Source organism: Lycorma delicatula, chromosome 4 (assembly GCF_047948215.1).
Source record: "Lycorma delicatula isolate Av1 chromosome 4, ASM4794821v1, whole genome shotgun sequence".
Lineage (NCBI taxonomy): Eukaryota > Metazoa > Arthropoda > Insecta > Hemiptera > Fulgoridae > Lycorma > Lycorma delicatula.
This window is the reverse complement of record NC_134458.1, coordinates 113558633-113578490: the sequence shown is the minus strand read 5'-3', so window position 1 is coordinate 113578490 and position 19858 is coordinate 113558633. Positions and strand designations below refer to the sequence as shown.

The window sequence follows — 19858 nt, the reverse complement described above, 5'->3', positions numbered from 1 at the left end:
CATTTATTTTACATTTCATCAAAAAGTAACTTGCTGTTACTGTTTAGTTTAAACAGAATCCTAAAAATGGATCATTGACAACCTCACACTCAGTAAATCTACCAGATATTTATTTGTTCCAGTACAGGTTGTGCCCAATTACAGCAACCTTCTCCCGCTTTTATTTATGATAAATATTTTTGCATGAAAAAACTAACCTTCCAGATAAAAAACAAAGATGATATTGCTCTACCATAAGTCACAGTACAGTCAGTTATTGAATTAAATTTATATCACACCATAATTATACAGTATGATATAAATGCAGTGAGTAACGTAAGCTAAATTAAACTTAATGGCAGTTAAATCTTTATATATATAAAAAAAAAAATCTGTAAATATTATAATCATTGAGAAGGGTGGCAGTCCATAGTTATCCTTTATGTTATACTATATATACATATATATATATATATATATATATATATTAATATGTAGTGTAACATTTACAATATTTTTTAAAAAATTTATATATCCATTTATTTTCATTTCACCAAACATTATTTGTTTTGTTAATATTCTTATATCCGTTAAAAATATTTGATTATAATACAAATCACCACTCTTAATTGAAATTAGAGCTGAACATCCTAAAAAGATATGATGTTTTTGTATTTAATAGAAATTTAACTTACATGAATACATTGATATGCATGTGATTTTGAATGAATTTCAATTAACAGTTGCTATAAATTATAATCACCTTCACGAGACAGAAATCATCTTAAAAAAAGAAATTGAAAATAGATAATGCACCCAACAGTTAGGAACATAGCCAAAAGGGAAATTCATGGGGGTGGGGTGGTCATGACCACCACTCAAATATAAAGACAGAAAATGAAAAATAATTCATTTTTACTATTTTTAGAATAAATTACCGCACATTTATATGAATAAAATTGAGAGTAAAGGAGAAAGTTTAGGTAAAATATGTCAACCATGAGTACATTTAGACAAGGAAATATAATATAAGAACAAATTATTAAGATAACAAATAAATCACAAAAAAATGAACTTAAAAAACATTTTTGTATAATGGTGATTTAATAAAAAGCAGCACAGAAGGCTTTTTTAAACATCAAATTAATGAAATTTATTTACAATTAATCCTTATCACTAACAACAGTAGTTAAAAACTATAAAATGGTATGATAATATTTAGGTATATAATATATTTGATAATTTTTTAATACAACACTTAATAATATATTTACATCAGCAACAAGTAACGTAAGCTAAAGTAACCTTAATGACAATTATATAAAAAAACAAAAAAAAACTGAATATTATTATCAATGGATAGGGCTGCCAGTCTACAGTTATCCCTAATTATGACTATTGATATTAAATACTACTAATACTTTTGTACTATTGAATGCAAGGCAAAATTATATTTTATCTATTATTACCTCAGACATATTACACAAGAATTTTAACAAGGAAGATGAGACGGATGAAATGACGGGGAAAAATGTCAGGGTACCAGTAACTGAACTCGAAACAGATTAACCTAAAAAGTAGTTTGCTAACTAACTACACCAACAGGTTCTGGCCAGTGATTATCTGGTAAATACAAAATTCAAATAATAATTCTCTGATATACTGAAATTATAGTATCGCTTTTCCGAGTTAAAGAAAATATTTTTACTTCAATTTTACCTAAAAGATTCATTAATTTGTCAAGGGAAGGTTTGTTATAAAGTTTTTTTTATAATTATCTGAAAATCCTTTCAAAAGTAATTAATGGATTTTGCATATGGGTTGCTAATTATTATTTAAAATGAATTTTAATACAAATATAATACAGTACATAATTCTTTTCATTCCAACTTTTAAAAATGTTTCCGTTATTATTTGGAAATATATGTTTTCCTTTTCATGTGCAACACAATCTTTTTTTTTAAAACCAGAAAAACAAAGATTTCTATCAATTTTCACTTAAATAATAATTTAAATCGGATTATGTTTTAGCTTAGATTTCTTCAGAGTAATGAAAATTAATTATTATTTATAATTCTATAATAAATCTATATTATTTATAGATTGACACAAGATAAAATGTAAGTATACTCTGGCTATCTTTTTTCCTTTAAAAAAAAAAAAAAATGACCAATACAATTCCATCCCAATTAATCTAATTAACTGGATGCCACTCTATTGTTTATTTAACAAAAAATGACTGGCAGAAAATTGATCCCTAACACCTCCAAATTCCATAATCTGGTATCAGCACCATTAATTATAAAACAAAGCAATAAAACTAAGTTGAATAATATGCTTAGCATTTCTGTACTTTTTTTTCTTTTAGATTATATTTCTCAGAACTTATTAAGCATGTGTAGAAACTAATATTTACAGAAATAAGTGGTAAATAGTATATACAGTGCTACTTGAAGTACACAGGGTCTATGCTCAGTTAAAATAAAATATGTTTCTTTTAAGGGTGTCATGTTTTTTTTATGATAAAACTCATGAAAGAAGCATTTTGTACAGTTAATTGGTTTTTGGTTCAATTTAATATAAAATAGCACAATAACATCAAAACGTAACATACATAAGAGCCAATAATCTATCAACTTTAAGATAAATTTTGCACCAATATTTTCTACTACTGTTATAAAATCTAAATAAAAAAAAATTTTTATATTAATAATTACTTTATAAAGTAAAATATATAACTAGCTGTTATTACTTAAATTTTCAAAAACCTAATCTTAAACTACAAACTACTTAAGGCACCATTATGAAATGTTTGAAACTGTCAAATATAATTTCAAATAAACAACACATTCAAAAGAATATTAACAAATATAAACATATATATGATACAAAATATAAAAATATACAATAATTATTTTCTTTTTTAATAAATGTAATTATTAATTTTAAATGTAAAAATACAAACTGATATACATAATAAATAAATTACATATAGAAAATAATGAAAAGATAAATAACAAACTATCTTTTAGTTGTGTTAAAAAATTTTAGAACAACAAATCCAACAGTTGCAAGTAAAGTTATACCTAATCCAGCTTTCCAAAGAACAGAATCTCCAGCCAATAAGTTTACATCTTTTAAGTGGCTAAAAAAGAGAGTAGAAAAAAATTAAAATAAATATTAATTCTTATAAAAGCAACTACACAATGATAACAATATTAAATAAAATACATAATTATTAACAAATCAAAATTAATGTAAACATTTAATTATATTAAAATAAGTATAAATATCAGTATCGCAATAAAAAGAAATATGGTGTATATTACATGACAATAGTATGGGTCATGAAAGAAAAATGTTATCTTTTTATTTTAAAATTTATATGCAAGCAATCTAATGAAAGTAGTTTAATTTTATACTACATTGAACCTTGTTAATTTTGCTGTACTGTTGTAAGTTGGAATTCATTTGAGGAAAACTTAAATTAAATAAATTATGGGTAAAAGATCTCTATTTTTCAATACTTCAATATTCTATTTTGTTAAAAAATTAAATGAATAATTAGCATTAAAGTATTTGTAAAAACAGAGAATTATCTGTTGGAGTATTGAAAAAATGTTTTCTGAAAGTCAGTTCCAAATTGGCAGTTAATAAAAAAAATTGCTTTTTTGGATCTCATTAAAGAAAGAATTCTTTTTTTACTGAACTGTCTTTTAACAACATTATTATAATAAATACATAGTATGATGATTTCAATCGTCATCAGAATGGAAATAAAAAGTACCTCTATTAAAACAAAATAGATATGAAACTTCAGTGTCAATTAGAAATAAGGGCAGTCAATTCATATAAGTTTTTTACAATACAAACTTCATACCTATTCAAATATCTGACTCACAAACAATAACAATGACTGTACGCTTTTATAAACTGGTAAGCTTAGATTCCCATCTACTTTAATGGAATTCTTTTTTCACAACTGTTCATCTACCCTACTGTTAATTAAAATTATAAACGTATACATCCTATAATAATGTAGTTAAAACATACTGTTCACTACAAAAGACAATTTTCTGTTAACTAAATACATAAATATTTGTTCTGATAGGAAAGGAATAGTATATTATATAAATCACATCAATTTAAGACAAATTACAAATATAAATACAAATTTTAAGAAAAAAAATGGTTGTATTTACAGTCAATATTAATTATTTAAATACAAACACATGAAATAATGTTAGGTAAGTACATTAAATATAAAAAAGTATTATAAAATAATTCACAATTCAGAAGCCACCATTGAAAATTATTTTGAGCACATGTTTATGTTCATGCTGAACAGGATGCAGATAAGTTGTGTTTGTTTTTAGTTTTTAATTAGTATTATTTAAAGTCATCAACAATGTAATACTGATTCCATAAAATAAAATCTTTTAATTTTATTATAAATAACTAGTGGGGGGGATTTTCCAAACAGTTCAATACTTTATTAAAAATAAAACTCCCCTTCTCATAAACTGAACTACTGCGTTGAGGTATAAGAAAACAGTTTGTCACCTGGCTACATAAAGGTGAATATTTGTTATTTTTTAAAAATAAGTGACCATTCTTTTTAGCAAAGATTATATATTCATAAATATAAACACAAAGATAAGTTAACATATTTAACTTTCTAAACATAGATCTCAACAATTCATAGTTATGGGCACTAGATAATAAGACAGCTCATTTCTGTATCTAAAAACTTGTTCTGACCTTTATACGTAGGTGTAATAAATATTTAATAATGTCAAGCTTAGCGCTTTATTAAGATGCATTAGAGCAAAACAGTATGGTTTGATTTTATTATAAATAAAATCAACTTTATCATCCCACAAGAACATATCTAATAAAACTCCCAGAAGTTTCACTTTGTGGGCAGTACTATCATTATCATTATCATTATATCCATGCGATCAGCAATGTTACAGCTACCTGAAAATCACAATGGTTTTATGCATACTTCAAGTTGATGGTTACAGTCTAGTGAACAATTTCTTTGAGCAGCTATCGTACAATTTTCAATTCTGTTTAAATAAATATCTTCAAATATAAATACAGTTAAATCATCTGTGAAAAAGATAATGAGTGGCTCAAGATTTTGAAGCAGATCTTAAACCCTCTTCCGTCACATTGTATTACCAAGAGTGCAATGTTTTGAAGATGTAAATGTTCAAATTGTCCATGGACCAGAGCAAAGCAAATTACTTCCGGATTAAAAAGAAAACCATTGCATATAAAGAATTTTCCAATGCATGTGAGTGATTTGTAAACAAATGTGTATTATAAATAAAGCATGCCAAGAACAGTAAAATAAAAAAAATTTAAACACATTAAAAAATCTAACACATGAAAGGTGTTAGATTACAATCTAACATATTAAACATAAAATGCAAAATGCATTTTAATGAAAGAAATTGACAATAATAGCTTTCTAAACCTCAGTGTATTTTTTTGTTCAAAAGGCTTTATTACTAGTTTATGAATAATTTTCTATAACTCCTACAGGGCTTTCTTAAGAAGAATTTCAACTCACAACAATAACATAGAGAACAAGCTCTAACAGCATTATTCCAGAACGTTTTGCCTTTATATTTTTATAGTAATCTACAGAATTTTACACACAGACATACTCACAGAAGCAGTTTCTGGTAAATGCATGAACATTAAAATATAAAAAATACATAGAATTTGTTCAGTTTTCTCTTCTATGTAACTGCATTATTAAAAATTTTATGCACTCCATAAAAAAATTTTAATTAATGACAACAATTACAAGGTAACTACTGCAAAAATCTAGAATTACATAAATAAAAACTGATGTAAAAAAGTTCATAAATATATATTTAATTAATTCAAAAGTAAGGCTATGTATTTAGCACAACTTTTACTTGCCAAAAAAAAAACAGACAGTAGGGCTGATTTACAACAGTTAAAAGAAGAATATAGTTAATAAAAATGTTGGTTTATGGTACCCATATCACATTAGAAATAAAAAATTCACAGTACTTTATCTGTCATGTGACTTCATTGATGCATAATTAAAATAAATCTTAAAATGCACTTTCCATTAGATTTAACAGAAAACTATTATGCACAATAATAAATTTTAAATCTAATAATTTAAATTATTTTTAATAACTAGGTTTAAAGTTCTGATATTTAAATTAGGTTATTTTTTACATAATCTTGTGTTAAAAAAATAAATAAAACACAAACATAAATGGTATATATGTACATACACAAATTAGCATAATTTCACACTCTCAGAAAAAACCACTTTAATTATACCTTAAATTCTTTACGTGATTGCAGGTATATTAAAGACTGTGATAGAGAGTTTAATGAAACAAATAAATGCACCTCTCTGAGTTGGGAAAACATAGATACACATATGGGATTTAAAAAAAAAAAATTATATATATATATGTAGGTACATAAAAGCTAATTGTAATTATAAGCTTAAGCTAATTATACAATTAACCCCAGTGGCTTAAATGAAGTTTAACATATATATATATAAATACACGCACACATGCAGATTGTATCATGAAGTTCTTCCACGACTTTCATAATCTATACTACTTGAGAAAATTATGAAAAAATATCTTATAAACATGTGTTTTAAAATGCTTTGTTTGCGAGTTATGGCTAGTGAAAGATTTCACTCAGATTTTAGCTACTCCAGTGAAATGAGGTCATACTGAAATTTTTAAGATGTTAATTACGGGGCAGAATTTGTGATTTCTTACGTTCTTTGACCTGAAAAATAAAATGAAATAGGTCCCCGAACCCTATCTGCAGTAACTTTAAAGAAAGCTGAGGTGAAAAACAGCAAATTGGGGTAAAAACAGTTTTTTATGTTTGACATAAAATAACTTTGTTAAATGGGTAAGAATATAAAACCTTCAAGCAAAACTTGTATATAATTTAATTCTGAACAAAATGATGTAAGATAAGTTGAATAAAACAGAGAAAAGTTAGAAAAATACAAATTTTATTAAGAAACAATGCATAACTACATTTGTTGGAAATGTACTTATTTAATGTAAACAAAAGCCAAATTATTTTTTTTGGTGATGTGAAAAATTTGTAAAAACAAAATTTTCTGTTAAAACACTTAAAATTACACAATTGTAAAATAAAAATTACTTTGATAATATTTATTAATGACAGAAATACAACACATTATTTGAAAAATTATTATTTCAAAGTTGGCAATAAAATAACAACAGCTGACCAACAATGCGCGATTACTGTGTTAGTGTTTAAATCATTTCATAAGGCAAAGTGTATCAAGTATGTGAACTATGCTGTTGTTACCAAAAGTTTTCTGTGAATTTTAGTTTGAATGTGATAGATTTGACATTGAAGTAATGCTGTACTTATTTACAACAGAAGAATACACTGTTATGGTATTTATTTTGGGTGCGTGTTGGTAATGCTACAGTTGCTGCAGTAGAATATGAAATACATTTTCTGAATCGCAGGATTCCAAATCCCAAAACAATTAGCGTAACTTTTCGCAATCTTTTGGAAATAGGTTCACTACCTAGTATTTGTAACAGCTACGAACGATCTGCCCAACACGATGTTGTTATTGATGCAGTTCAGCACAGTGCAGGCATCAGTATATGTCGTCTTTCTAAGCGGATCGAAGTTTCACATTCAATGGTTTGGAGAATGCTTAAACAAAACAAGTTTTACCCTTATCATAAACATCCAGTTCAACATCTACACCAAGGAGATGGTCCACTTCGCTTGGAGTTCTGCAACTAGTGGAATACAAATCGAAAACTCAACAAGTATTTTTTGTTTACTGACAAGGCAAATTTCCCTTGAGATGGTGTCAACAATTTACTCAATGAGCATACATGGGCAGAAGTAAATCCTCATGAAATAGTGGAAGGCAATTTTCAATAGATTTAGCGTCAACATATGGAGCAGCCAGCTTTCTTCACAATCAGTGTTTGAACCGTTCATATTACCTGGCAGCTTAAATATTGAGATCTACTTATCACTTTCTTCAAAAAGAATTGCCACAGCTGCTTGAAGATATTCCTCTATAGTGCTGAGATGATAAAGTTTACTTCCACCTAGATGATGCACCTCCCCACTTCTGTTGGGCTGTTTCCATTCACTTAAATTATCATTTCCCTAAGAAATGGATCGGTCATGGTGAACCACATTCCTGGTTACCAAGAGGGGCTGTCTAACACCTTTAGATTTTTGCATCTGGGGATGGATGAAAAATATTGTATACAAAATAAAAATACATTCTCTTGAGAAATTAATTGTCCACATTATGAATGTAGCTGAACAATTTATTTGTTTAAAATTAAATTTTTGTCATATCCTTTGTGATGTGGAGGACCATAAAACCTTTGCGGTAGGTTTTAGAGCGAGTATGAACTGTAGATGTATAGGTGATAAATTGAAACAACACCTTGTTGCGTATTGAATTATTTAATTTCTTGTTGTCTTGACATTTTGATAACATATAATTGAACATCTAACATATAACGTAACACATATAATTTAACTTAATAACATATACGTATACAAATAAAATAAGCATTCATCCGACATTAGTATGCATATCCATCTGGACTGAATGTACAACACAACCACTCTGGGTCAGATTCTGGCGCCGAATGAATAGAAATTGCTACATCATAATGACCACTCCTTGCGGTATTATGACATAGGACATTGTATGACCATAGCTTGCTGGAGAGCTCTAGCCCTTGTTAGGTAGCAGCACCCAACGGCAAAAGTGGAACATAACACATCGCCTACCAATTATAATTTTATAACATTATAAATTGACTTAACATACAAATAAAGCATGATACATAAAATTATTTTCATATAAGTTTTATATTAACGTTAGTTCAACAATACAATGTTGATAGAGCAAAAATTAAAAGGAAAATAAATTAACGAATGAACAATTAAATTAAGATGAAGTTTAAGTATTATTGATTGCATTGAGAATGACTCATGTCATCACAATCATTTAAATTTGGAAGGACAATCAATTTGTTAATGGTTCTTTTTATTATGGTATTACTGGTTTTTACATCTGCTAATTTAACGAGTCCATCCTTACCTTGATGTACTTGAATAATTACTCCTAATTTCCACATCAGTGGAGGAAGGTTATTTTCCTTAATTATAACTACATTACCAACACAAATGTTAGTATTTGAAATTTTGCACTTATTTCTCTGTTGCAGAGAATTTAAGTAATCATTAGACCATGCTTTCCAAAAACCCTTCAGTAATTTTTGTATAAGCTGCCACCTAGTGAGCTTATTTACATTAATACCTGAGAAATCAGGATCAGGCAGGGAAGTTAAAGGAGCGAAAATTAAAAAAATGTCCAGGAGTAAGTGGAGCTGGATCAGATGAAGGTAAATATAATGGTCTGGAATTTAAACATGGTTCTATCTGGATTAACAAGGTGGATAACTCTTCGCAATTTAGAACAGAATTTTTCATGACTCTTCGCAGGTGAAATTTCATGCTCTTCACAGCAGCTTCCCATAAACCAACCCAACTAGGAGAGTAAGGAGGAATGAAAGACCATTTTATGTTATTTGAGGTGCAGAAAAATTTAATTTTGGAACTAGCAGTATCGATTTTAAGAAAATCATACATTTCTTGAAGATAACGATTTGCACCGCAGAAGTTTTTCCATTATCAGAAAAAATATGAGAGGGCAATCCTCGGCGTCCTACAAATCTTTGTAGGGCAGCTATAAATCTTTCTGTAGATAAATCAGTCACAAGTTCAAGGTGTACTGCTTTGGTGCTGAGTGAGACATACAAATAATGCAATGTAAGCCTAATAGTCAAAGGATTGGTAGATCGAGTACGCCACCCACCATCACGGATAAGTATTGGGCCAGCATAATCAACACCAGTTTACTGGAATGTTATGGAAATTGTAACTCTTTCTTTTGGCAGTTGACCAAGTAACTGACTCTGAGGTTGAGCTCTAAAACGAAAACAAGTTAAACATTTATGTATGACAGACCAAACTATGATTTTGGAATTGACGATCCAATATTTCTGCCTAAGTGAAGAATGAATTAACTGTAAGTTAAACTACTAACTGTAATCTTAAACTCCATGGAATAATCTTAAATGTTCATGAGAAATAATTAATCGAGTGAGATGACTATGAGGACTTAAAATCATAGGACTTTTAGCAATTAAAGACAAGTTTGAAAAACTTAAACGACCTCCAACGTGAATAATACCATTTTGATCTAAAAATGGGTTAAGAGAAACTAATTTACTTTTCCTTAATACAGCAGAATTTTTCCTTAAATCGCTTAATTCTTTAGTAAAATATAATTCTTGTGCTTGACGAACAAGAACTTCTAACGTGGAATTGATTTCTTCCAGAGAAAGATCTGACAATATACAATTATTTTTATTTCTTAAATTATAAATGAAATGACGACAATATGAAAATACGTTTACTGTTTGTACAAATGAAGAAAATGGTTTTGAAAGTTCTAAAGTTTCTGTTGTTTGAAGAGCAACTGAAAACACATTAGTTTTGCTAGACTTCTTCTCTTCCTTCAGCGAATCTGGCGGAATCATAGAAATGGTAGATTGATTGGATGGCCAGATGTTCTCATCTTATTTCAGAAAAGACGGACCATTCCACCAAAGTTATAATGAAGTTAATGCATCCGGCATACAACCACGTGATGAGATGTCTGCGGGCTTATCCCTTGAAGAAACGTGCTTCCATAAGTATTCCTTAGTTAACTCTTGAATTTCGCAAACCCTATTTGCGACGAATATCTTCCACCTATCAGGAAGCGATGACAACATGAATGACAATGATAAAGTACTACTTTATTGGATTCCAACCAAAAATGGATTGAATGAAATCTTATACCTAAAATACATTTAACCTTATTGAACAAATGAGATAAAAGAAGAGCAGCGTTCAACTCAAGCCTTGGAATAGAGATTTGCTTGACAGGAGCAACTCTAGATTTTGAACACAGTAAGTGAATTTCAACATGCTCATTACTATCAACAGATCTGATAAAAAGACAAGCACCATATGCGCTACTACTTGCATCACAAAATCCGTGTAATTGATAACTCTTACTTAAATTAATTTTAACTAATCTAGGAATCTTAAATTACTTGACAATTGAGTTGAGAATACAGAGAATTCCATTTTTCAGCTAGTGAAGCAGGAAGAACTTCATCCCATTGAAGGTTGGCGCACCATAACTCTTGTATGAACACTTTAAATGGAACGATTGCAGGAGCAAGTAGACCTAAGGGATCGAACAATGAGGAAATAATTGACAAAACAGAACATTTGGTGTAAGAAGCATTATTATCGTTTGGTTTGATTTGATAAATGAAATTATCCTCTTGAGGATTCCAATATAACCCAAGTGTCTTGATATTTTCATCTTTGTCTAATCTGATGAAGGAATCAGAATTGTCAAACATATCAGGCACGCTTGAATGACATTTATGCAGCAAAAGTCTGTATTTGTTAAGCAATAATGAAATATCATTGTATAATTGTTTTAACTGATCGATGCTGTCACAACCAGTAAGCAAATCATCAACGTAAAAATCTTGCTTGATTGATTGGCAAGCTTGAGGAAAGGAGGCTTCATTTTTATTTGAAATTTCAATCAAACATCTAGTTGCTAGAAAATTTGAAGGTGCTAAACCATAAGTAACTGTTTGTAAATTGTATGGAATGATTGATGAGTTGTCATTATCATACCAGAGGATTCTTTTCAATGGGAAATCTTGAGGATTAATGTGAATTTGTCTGTACATTTTAGGAATGTCTCCTGAGAGCACATAACTGTGAGTTTTAAAACTAATTATAATCAAAAATAAATCCTGTTGTACTACTGGACCTGTAGGAAGAACTGAATTGAGCGATTGGCCATCTGAAGTTTTTGCACTACCGTCAAATACTACTCTAGTTTTGGTAATGGTGGAAGATTCACGAAATACTGCGTGGAGGCAAATAAAAGGTTTCAGATGGAACCTTAAACTGAGATGAACCTACAGGTTGCATGTGATCTAATTCTTGATATTCCTTCATGAAATGGAAGTAATCTTCCTTAAGTTTAGCGTTTTCTGAAATCTACGATGTAACAAATTGAAACAATGCCTTGCATTCGCATACGCATCTCATAAGACACAGTTTTCGTTATGAGGAAGAGACAAAACAAATTTGCCTTGTTGATCACAAAAGGTATTTTCAACAAAATGTTTTTCGCAGAAGGATTCCTCTTTAGTCGGTAAGTGATCATCGATCTCTTCAGATTTCCAAAATGACTCTAATTGAGGGGAAAGTTGTTCGTTACTTACAAAAAGTGATACTGAATTTTAATTATTTTTCCGTTTACTAGATTTAGTAGGAATTTGACCAGAGACTATGAAACCAAGACGAGTTTCTTGAAGTATGGTATGACTGGAATTATGAGTCAATTGAACAGGCTTAAGTAGAGAAAGATAGTATTGAGCGCCAAAGAGAATATCGATTTGCCCAGGAATATTAAAATGAGGTTTGGTGAGAAAAAGGTGAGAAGGAATTTCCCAGTTAGTTATGTTTACAAAATCATTAGGTAACAGACCTGAAGTAGATGGCAATACATGACAATTAAAATTAAAGTTTTCATAGCTAGAATTAATGTTTAAATCAACATTTAGCTTAGATTTAGTAACAACATTACTAATACCTGTGACTGGCATTAAAACAAATTTGGTTTGAAGCCCAAGTTAAGCAGCAAACCTTTCAGTACAAAATGAAATCACAAAGCAGTATCAAGTAAGACCCTGGCTTAGATGACATTACCTTTTTTATGTTTTACATTAACTACAGCTGTTGCAAGTAAACCAGACTTGCTAGGTTCTGATTTTAAAGTACAGTATGAACTATTAGCCGGAGGAGCTTGATTCGGCTTAGAAGATTTAATGGATGCCTCTTGCAACTTTATCTAAATGAATTAGCGTATGATGCTTTTGTGAGCATTTTTTATATTTACAATTTTTCACAATATGCTGTTTACTTAAACAATTAAGACATAATTTTTCTTGAAATAAAACATTTTTCCTTTCATTAACATTATAACTTAAAAATTTATCACATTGATACAATTTATGGTTGTTAATTTTATATAATGGGTACATAAAATTATTAGAATTACTTACATAAAATACATTTTTACCAGAACTAGGTTTCCAATAGTCATATTTTTTTACCGCTAAATCCTACATTAGATAGCTGAGCCTTTTCATTACTTTGAATCGTGTCAGTGGATTCAAGTAATTTATGCTTACATTCTAAAAAAACATAAGTTGTTCTAACTTAGGGAATTCATTACCTTGTAATGTTTTTTCCCAGTCTCTTAAAGTATTTAAATTTAAATTTTAAGTAATTAACTGTATTATAATAAATTCTAAATAATTAATATTTAAATTCTTCAGTGCATTAATGTTTGAATTAATTTGGTCAATGAATTTAGGTAAATTTTTCCTTTTTAATGGTTTTAAATTAATAATTCAAAGCATGTTTAGCTGCAATAAGCCTTTTGTTATCATAATGAATTTTAAGTAATTTTACTGCAGTTTCATAATTACTGTTCAGTCCATTTATTATTATACATTATATACCATTTATTATACATTAATGTTCAGTTTATTACAGTTTCAGACATTACTGATAAATTTTTTCTTAGATCTAAAGCATTACCCGTTAAGAAGTTTGTAAGGTAGTAAAATTTTTCAACCTCAGAAAATTCTTCTCAGTTGTGAACTAAACTATTAAAAAGATCAAAGAATTTATGCCAAGCTCTCACATCACTGTGAAAGGGCTCAGTTTGTATAGGTTTTAACATAACTGGATTAGGTTTATTAATCATTTTATTATTTAACTCAGTTACCTCTGAAATTTTGAAACAATTTTCTCATTTTTATGTTTTAATTTAAGTTTGTCAAAAATATTACCATATGTGTGCCTATCCTGTAGGTTTTTATCTGTTACATCTTTGTGCAATTCTATTTCAGATTGAGCTTCAAAAAATGCTTTTTCGTATTCTAATAGTTTGTTGAATTTAATAGTAAACAGATTGTAATCGTCTGATTTGGGGTTTAAGTTGTCAATGAATGTTTTTAATCTTGTTATGATATTTTTTTATAATGCCTCTTTTCGTAATTAAATATTTAAATTCCATTTTGCTAGAATAATATTAACAGAGATAATATTGAATCTGTATGAAATGAAATTATCATAAAGTAATATTAGAAAAGATAAAGTTGTATACCGCTAAATTATTGACTATGTGTAAAGTTGAATGAACAAAATAACTTGTACATATATTTAATACGATTTATATCAGCTAACATCTATCTGTCCAGGTCATCGAACAATGTGAAATTTGAACTGTGAGTGTGAGCGTGCATGCTCGGTACAGCTTTAACACAACAAATCTTACCAAAACTGGTATGGAAGTTTACTTCGTACACCTGCTATCTTCATAGCCACAAACTTAACTGTATTGCAAACCATTGAAATATTTAATCTGAATATTTCACTAATGTTAATTGTATCATTAATGCACTTTTAATGTACACTTTTATGTTTTAAATACACTGCTTATAAATAAATTATAAATACCACTTAATCCAGTGGCTTGATTTGACCTTACAAAACTTGCATTGAATCTTGTTCTTCGATCCAACTACTTGACTGTCCGGTGACTTGACCATGGGTAATGCTGTAGCGGCAAAATCCGGCTCTTGAATCCGGTGACTTGACTATCAGACTGTATGGTCCAGGAGGACCATAAAAAGTATGTTATATCCTTTGCAATGTGGAGGATCATAAAACCTTTGTGGTAGGTTTTAGAGCGAGTATGAACTGTAGGTGCATAGGTGATGAATTGAAACAATGCCTTATCTTATTGAATTATTTAATTTCTTGTCGTCTTAGCATTTTGATAACATATAATTGAACACCTAATATATAACGTAACACATATAATTGAACTTAATAACATCTAAGTATACAAATAAAATAAGCGTTCATCTGAACATTAGTATTTGTGTGCATCTGGAGTGAAAGTACAACACGACCGCTCTGGGTCAGATTCTGGCGCCAAATGAATAGAAGTTGCTACATCATAATGACCACTCCTTGCCGTATTATGACGTAGGACACTGTATGACCATAGCTTGCCGGAGAACTCTAGTCCTCACTAAGTAGCAGCACCTGATGGTAAAAGTGGACCATAACAATTCTCTACAAGTTTTGTTTAAAAACTTTTATGTGATTATTTCTTATTTAACAATGTTATTGTACATCAAGGCGCAAGTATAAGGCTGAGAGATGCCTTTTGCTGAGGGTCTGAAGATGACCTCTGGTAAAGCCCATAAGGGCTAGGTATGGAGGGGTGGTGTGGTGACCACAACTGTCACATGATGGGCATCTTCCCCTATGGGATCAGGATGTATGTCAAACATAAAAAAAAGGGTTTTTACCCCTATATTTCTCAAAAGCTACATCAGATAACGTTCTGGGACCTATTTTATTCTATTTTCAGGTCAAAGGCCCATAAAATATCACTAATTCTGCCTCTTAATTAACATCCTAAAAATTTCAGTATGACCTCATTTCACTAGGGTAGTTGAAATCTGAGTGAAGTCTTTCAGTACAAAAACTTGCAAACAAAGTATTTTAGGACATATGTTTATATTAACTTATTCCATTATTTTTATGAGTATAACAGGTCATGAAATTCCTGGGAGAACTTCATGATACACTCTTTATACAGAATACATTAGCATTTCTTAAATCCACCACCAAGTAAATAACTATGATTTAAACAAATAATGTAAATACAACAAAAACAGAAATCTTAAGCAATATATAATTAAAAACACAGGTGAAAAAATTAAGAAGTGTTAGTATACTATGCAAGAACAAAAAGAAGCTGAAAGAAAGAAAGAAAAGTAAATTATTTAAGAAGAAACCTACTTAAATGATAATAACTGTACCAAAGTATAAGCTTGATAAAAAGGTACATGGATAAAGGAAGCAGTATCAATTTCACTTCATAGTTCATAGGTCACAATATGTAGTTTGGTTCACAATAAACGTGACTATTCCATTTTCTGCATTAATGAATATGAAATTTCATTACAGCTAAATTAAATGGACTTCTTCTAAAACATTATAAATTTTAGCCAGAGTTGGAATCTAACCATAAAAAGTTTATATTTTTAAAGTAATAATAGAAATAACAGTTACTCCCTTTAATGATATAAAAATATTGACCAAATAACTGTATAGTGGTTAGGAAATGAGCAAGTTCTACGATTGATTCAGGATATGATTGTACAGCATTCTTATTAGATAATTAATTTTTATTATTAATACACAAGATTTCAAAGTAAGGAATTTTCAGTTTTTTGTTGGTAGTTATTTTTATTTATTTTATAAAATAAAAATTGAAAAAGTATTATTTTTTAGTTTTTAGATCAGTTTTTATTTAATTCTACATTTTTTTTTACTATTTTTATTTAAAATATGGACAGGCCTACAAAAAATGCAGCCCATATAAAATCAGATCATTCAAAACATAAAGGAGGGAAACCTACACTTGGATAAAAATAAGACAGGGATGCAAAAAAACAAAGTTAAACAAGTGCTACTAAGTGTGAAGCTATAGGAAGTTTGACAAGATGTGTAATTTTTTTACTTTAACTTTTAAAACTAATTTTCTTAAATGTTTGGAAAAAAGTATTTTGAACATCAGATGACAACAGCCTGTACATCAAAAAATCTTAATAATACAATCTTATAGATGTCAAAAAAATAAATTTTGAAACTGTATATAAACAGCGTAATTTTTCATTTAAAAAAAAATTCACATTTAGTTATCTGGAGAAAATTATAAAAGGCCACAACAAAGTAAAATTATTCCATTAAAATTTTATATCTAAGATTAGCAAATTAATATAACTAAATAGGAAAAATTACACACCTTCTTGGCTGCTTCGCGTGACAAGATTTCTTACAAAGAAATTTTACACTGAAAAAAATTAAGTAATTTTTAAATACTTATAAAAAGGTTAATGTTATTAAAAAACAATTTTAGAAACTTTGTAAAGAAAATATGCAATGAAAAAACATTGTTATAACAAAAAACCTATTAACATTTTCAGCACGTCATATGAAATAAATTAAAAAAATATTAAATATGAAATAAACTGACAATGAATTTGTTACATGAGATTCATAAAAAAATCTAAAACTACCATTCAGTTCAATTTTTTATTACAGAAAACTATAAAGAATAAGAAGAATCAAACAAAAAGAAATTGCACACTATTTATACACAAAAAATTTACAATACAGACAAAATCCTCGTAAGAAAAAAAAAGAAAAGAAAAGTTATTTAAAAGACTTATCACAAAAACTAGATATGTATAAATAAATAAATAAAATGTAGGGCAAAAGATGTCATAATAAGGTTCAGTTTGAATAAGTGAGATTATAAAAGAGAATTTTAACATTCAGATTAATCTTGAAAGGGTGAAGAAAAACTAAACTGCATTTACAGATTTAGAGAAGGAAGGCATTCTATTATATGAAAAGTTAAATTTTTTATGGAGAATATTGAAGATTATTTATTAAAATATAGCAAGAAAAGATAATACCTGCATAAAAATCATGTAGCTATAATGAGTTGGCAACCAGGAATGGCAAATTCTAGAGCAGAGTGTAATGATCCAATTTTAATTTTGAATAATAGTATAGTTAACAAAGAATTCAAAAGAATCATTAGTCAGTAATAAAAATCCAAGATGAAAAAATTAACATGTTAGGATGGAATATTACAATAGAAGACAATGTATCAAAGAAAAGTCCTGGGTAAGACTGTAAACTTGCCCAGATAAACACCTGATAGTTTTGCAATACGTAATAGATCTCAAGGGTAACGTTCTGAAAATCGAGAGAAATAAAATAATGTATAATGCCAACAGTCAAACCCACATTTAATAAGCGTTCTGTACAGGACTAAACAAATCGTTAGGTGCAATTTGACATAATAACACATAATTCATAATGTAAAGAAAAGATAAAAAGCAAGTCCTTATGAACAAGGAGAATAAAAAGGTACTTATTAGATTTATTAGTATTTAACATAAATATTAGAATAAGAAATGCCATTTTTATCAATATTATTATGAAAAAAGTTACTTTATGGCAGTGAAACATAAATGATAAGAAATAAAAGGGAAAAAGTAATTTAGAAAAAGAGCAAAGTTCAAGAAATAGTGGTATAGAAAGAAGTTAAAAATCAAATGGCTTAATAGTACAAAATGAACAGATTCTGGAATTAATCAAGAAAAAACCACAGAAAAATTCAAATTAGTAAAAACATATGTCAGGAGATCATAAATTAAGATAATAGGGTTCATCCATTTAGTAAAGAAAGGAAGCTTACAAAATAAAAAATGTAAAAGGAAAAATATTGAAATGTATAAAAATAAAGAGGAGCAAATAAAGATTAACATAAAATACTACGTTCTGTAGAAATGAAAACAGTCATATCATAGATGACATCAAAAAGATTTACTTTTAAAAGCTAGAACACAATAATACAATTCTAATAAAAAAAGTGGAGTAAAGTTTAGACACACAGTTAGAACAAGTGAGTAAATTAATAGAACAGGAATTAAACATGCAAAGTACATATACTAAACAAAGAAAAATAAAATAAAAAATACTGAAGTTAAAAAGGAAACTACAAGAAGAAACATTTAATAAAGTGTTTCAAACAGTGCAAGTGACAAACAATTACAGACCTGGTATGACGATAAAACAACATCCAAGCTGCATGGAATCGACTGAAGAAAAAAATAAAAATAAAAATTAACTTTAAAATCCAAATAAAATAATTATTTAAATCATTATCATACAATAAGTACCACACACACAGACATGGATGAGAATATTAAGTATTTATTACATTTATTACGTAAAATAATGAAAACAAAACACCAACTGATTTGAGATTTACCTTCCCATTTGTAATTTTTTAGAGGAATATCCAGAGCTCGACCTATAACTATGAATCAAGTTGCAGGATAGTGTAAAACCAATTAAGAAATAATAAGGTAACTATAATAAGGTAACTGTGTCAAGAAAGCTTGACAGAGATTTTATTAGAAATATATATTTTGTTACAATACTGTACTATATAACACAACCATATTTCGTAAACAAGTAAACAACTAACTGATGTTGACAGTTTTTTGGTTTCATGATCAGTAGAAACCATATTGTAATAAATGTTGGCAACCATACTCATCTCAACTGTTATGCTCAGTAAAGAATAATTTGGTCAATAAGAAGAGTTGACAATGTATTAGATAGAACATTTGTATCAGGTCATGTGATAAGCAGGTATATATTTTTGGAAAAAAAAAAAATACCAATTCCTTTAGCTAATGTTGGGCCATGTTTTCTACTTAGTTTATAATATAGGCTTTATAGCATGAAGTTTTTTTGAATTAATAAGTCTGTATTTAATTAATAGGTCTTCTGAGAATTGTATATATTTTTTTATATTTTATTCATTTTTTGATTTTTGCAATAATTTGTTCTAAAACATATTAACATTACGATGATTGCCCAAAACGTAACAAACGTTTTGATACAGAAAAATCAACATAAAAATTAATCAAAAATTTTTATTTTATACTTACTGCAACCCTTCAACTACGTTTCAAAATAGTCATCACACAGATTCACA

At 28.4% G+C, this 19858-nt stretch overlaps 1 protein-coding gene across 6 annotated transcripts in view; it reads right to left on the bottom strand.

Annotated features, from left to right (window-relative positions):
• Positions 1-575: 575 nt before the first annotated feature.
• LOC142323765 (mitochondrial Rho GTPase-like) overlaps positions 576-19858 on the bottom strand; it is a 78799-nt gene continuing 59516 nt past the window's right edge. For 2 of the 6 annotated variants that reach the window (XM_075363947.1, XM_075363948.1), the window contains exons 14-16: positions 18909-18950; positions 17081-17128; positions 576-3124 (exon numbers count right to left, since the gene is read on the bottom strand). In XM_075363947.1, coding sequence (XP_075220062.1) covers positions 3001-3124; positions 17081-17128; positions 18909-18950 — 214 coding nt within the window. In that variant the 3' untranslated portion in view covers positions 576-3000. The remainder of the gene's footprint in view (positions 3125-17080; positions 17129-18908; positions 18951-19858) is intronic. The other 4 variants (XM_075363946.1, XM_075363950.1, XM_075363949.1 and 1 more) reach the window with 4 other exon arrangements.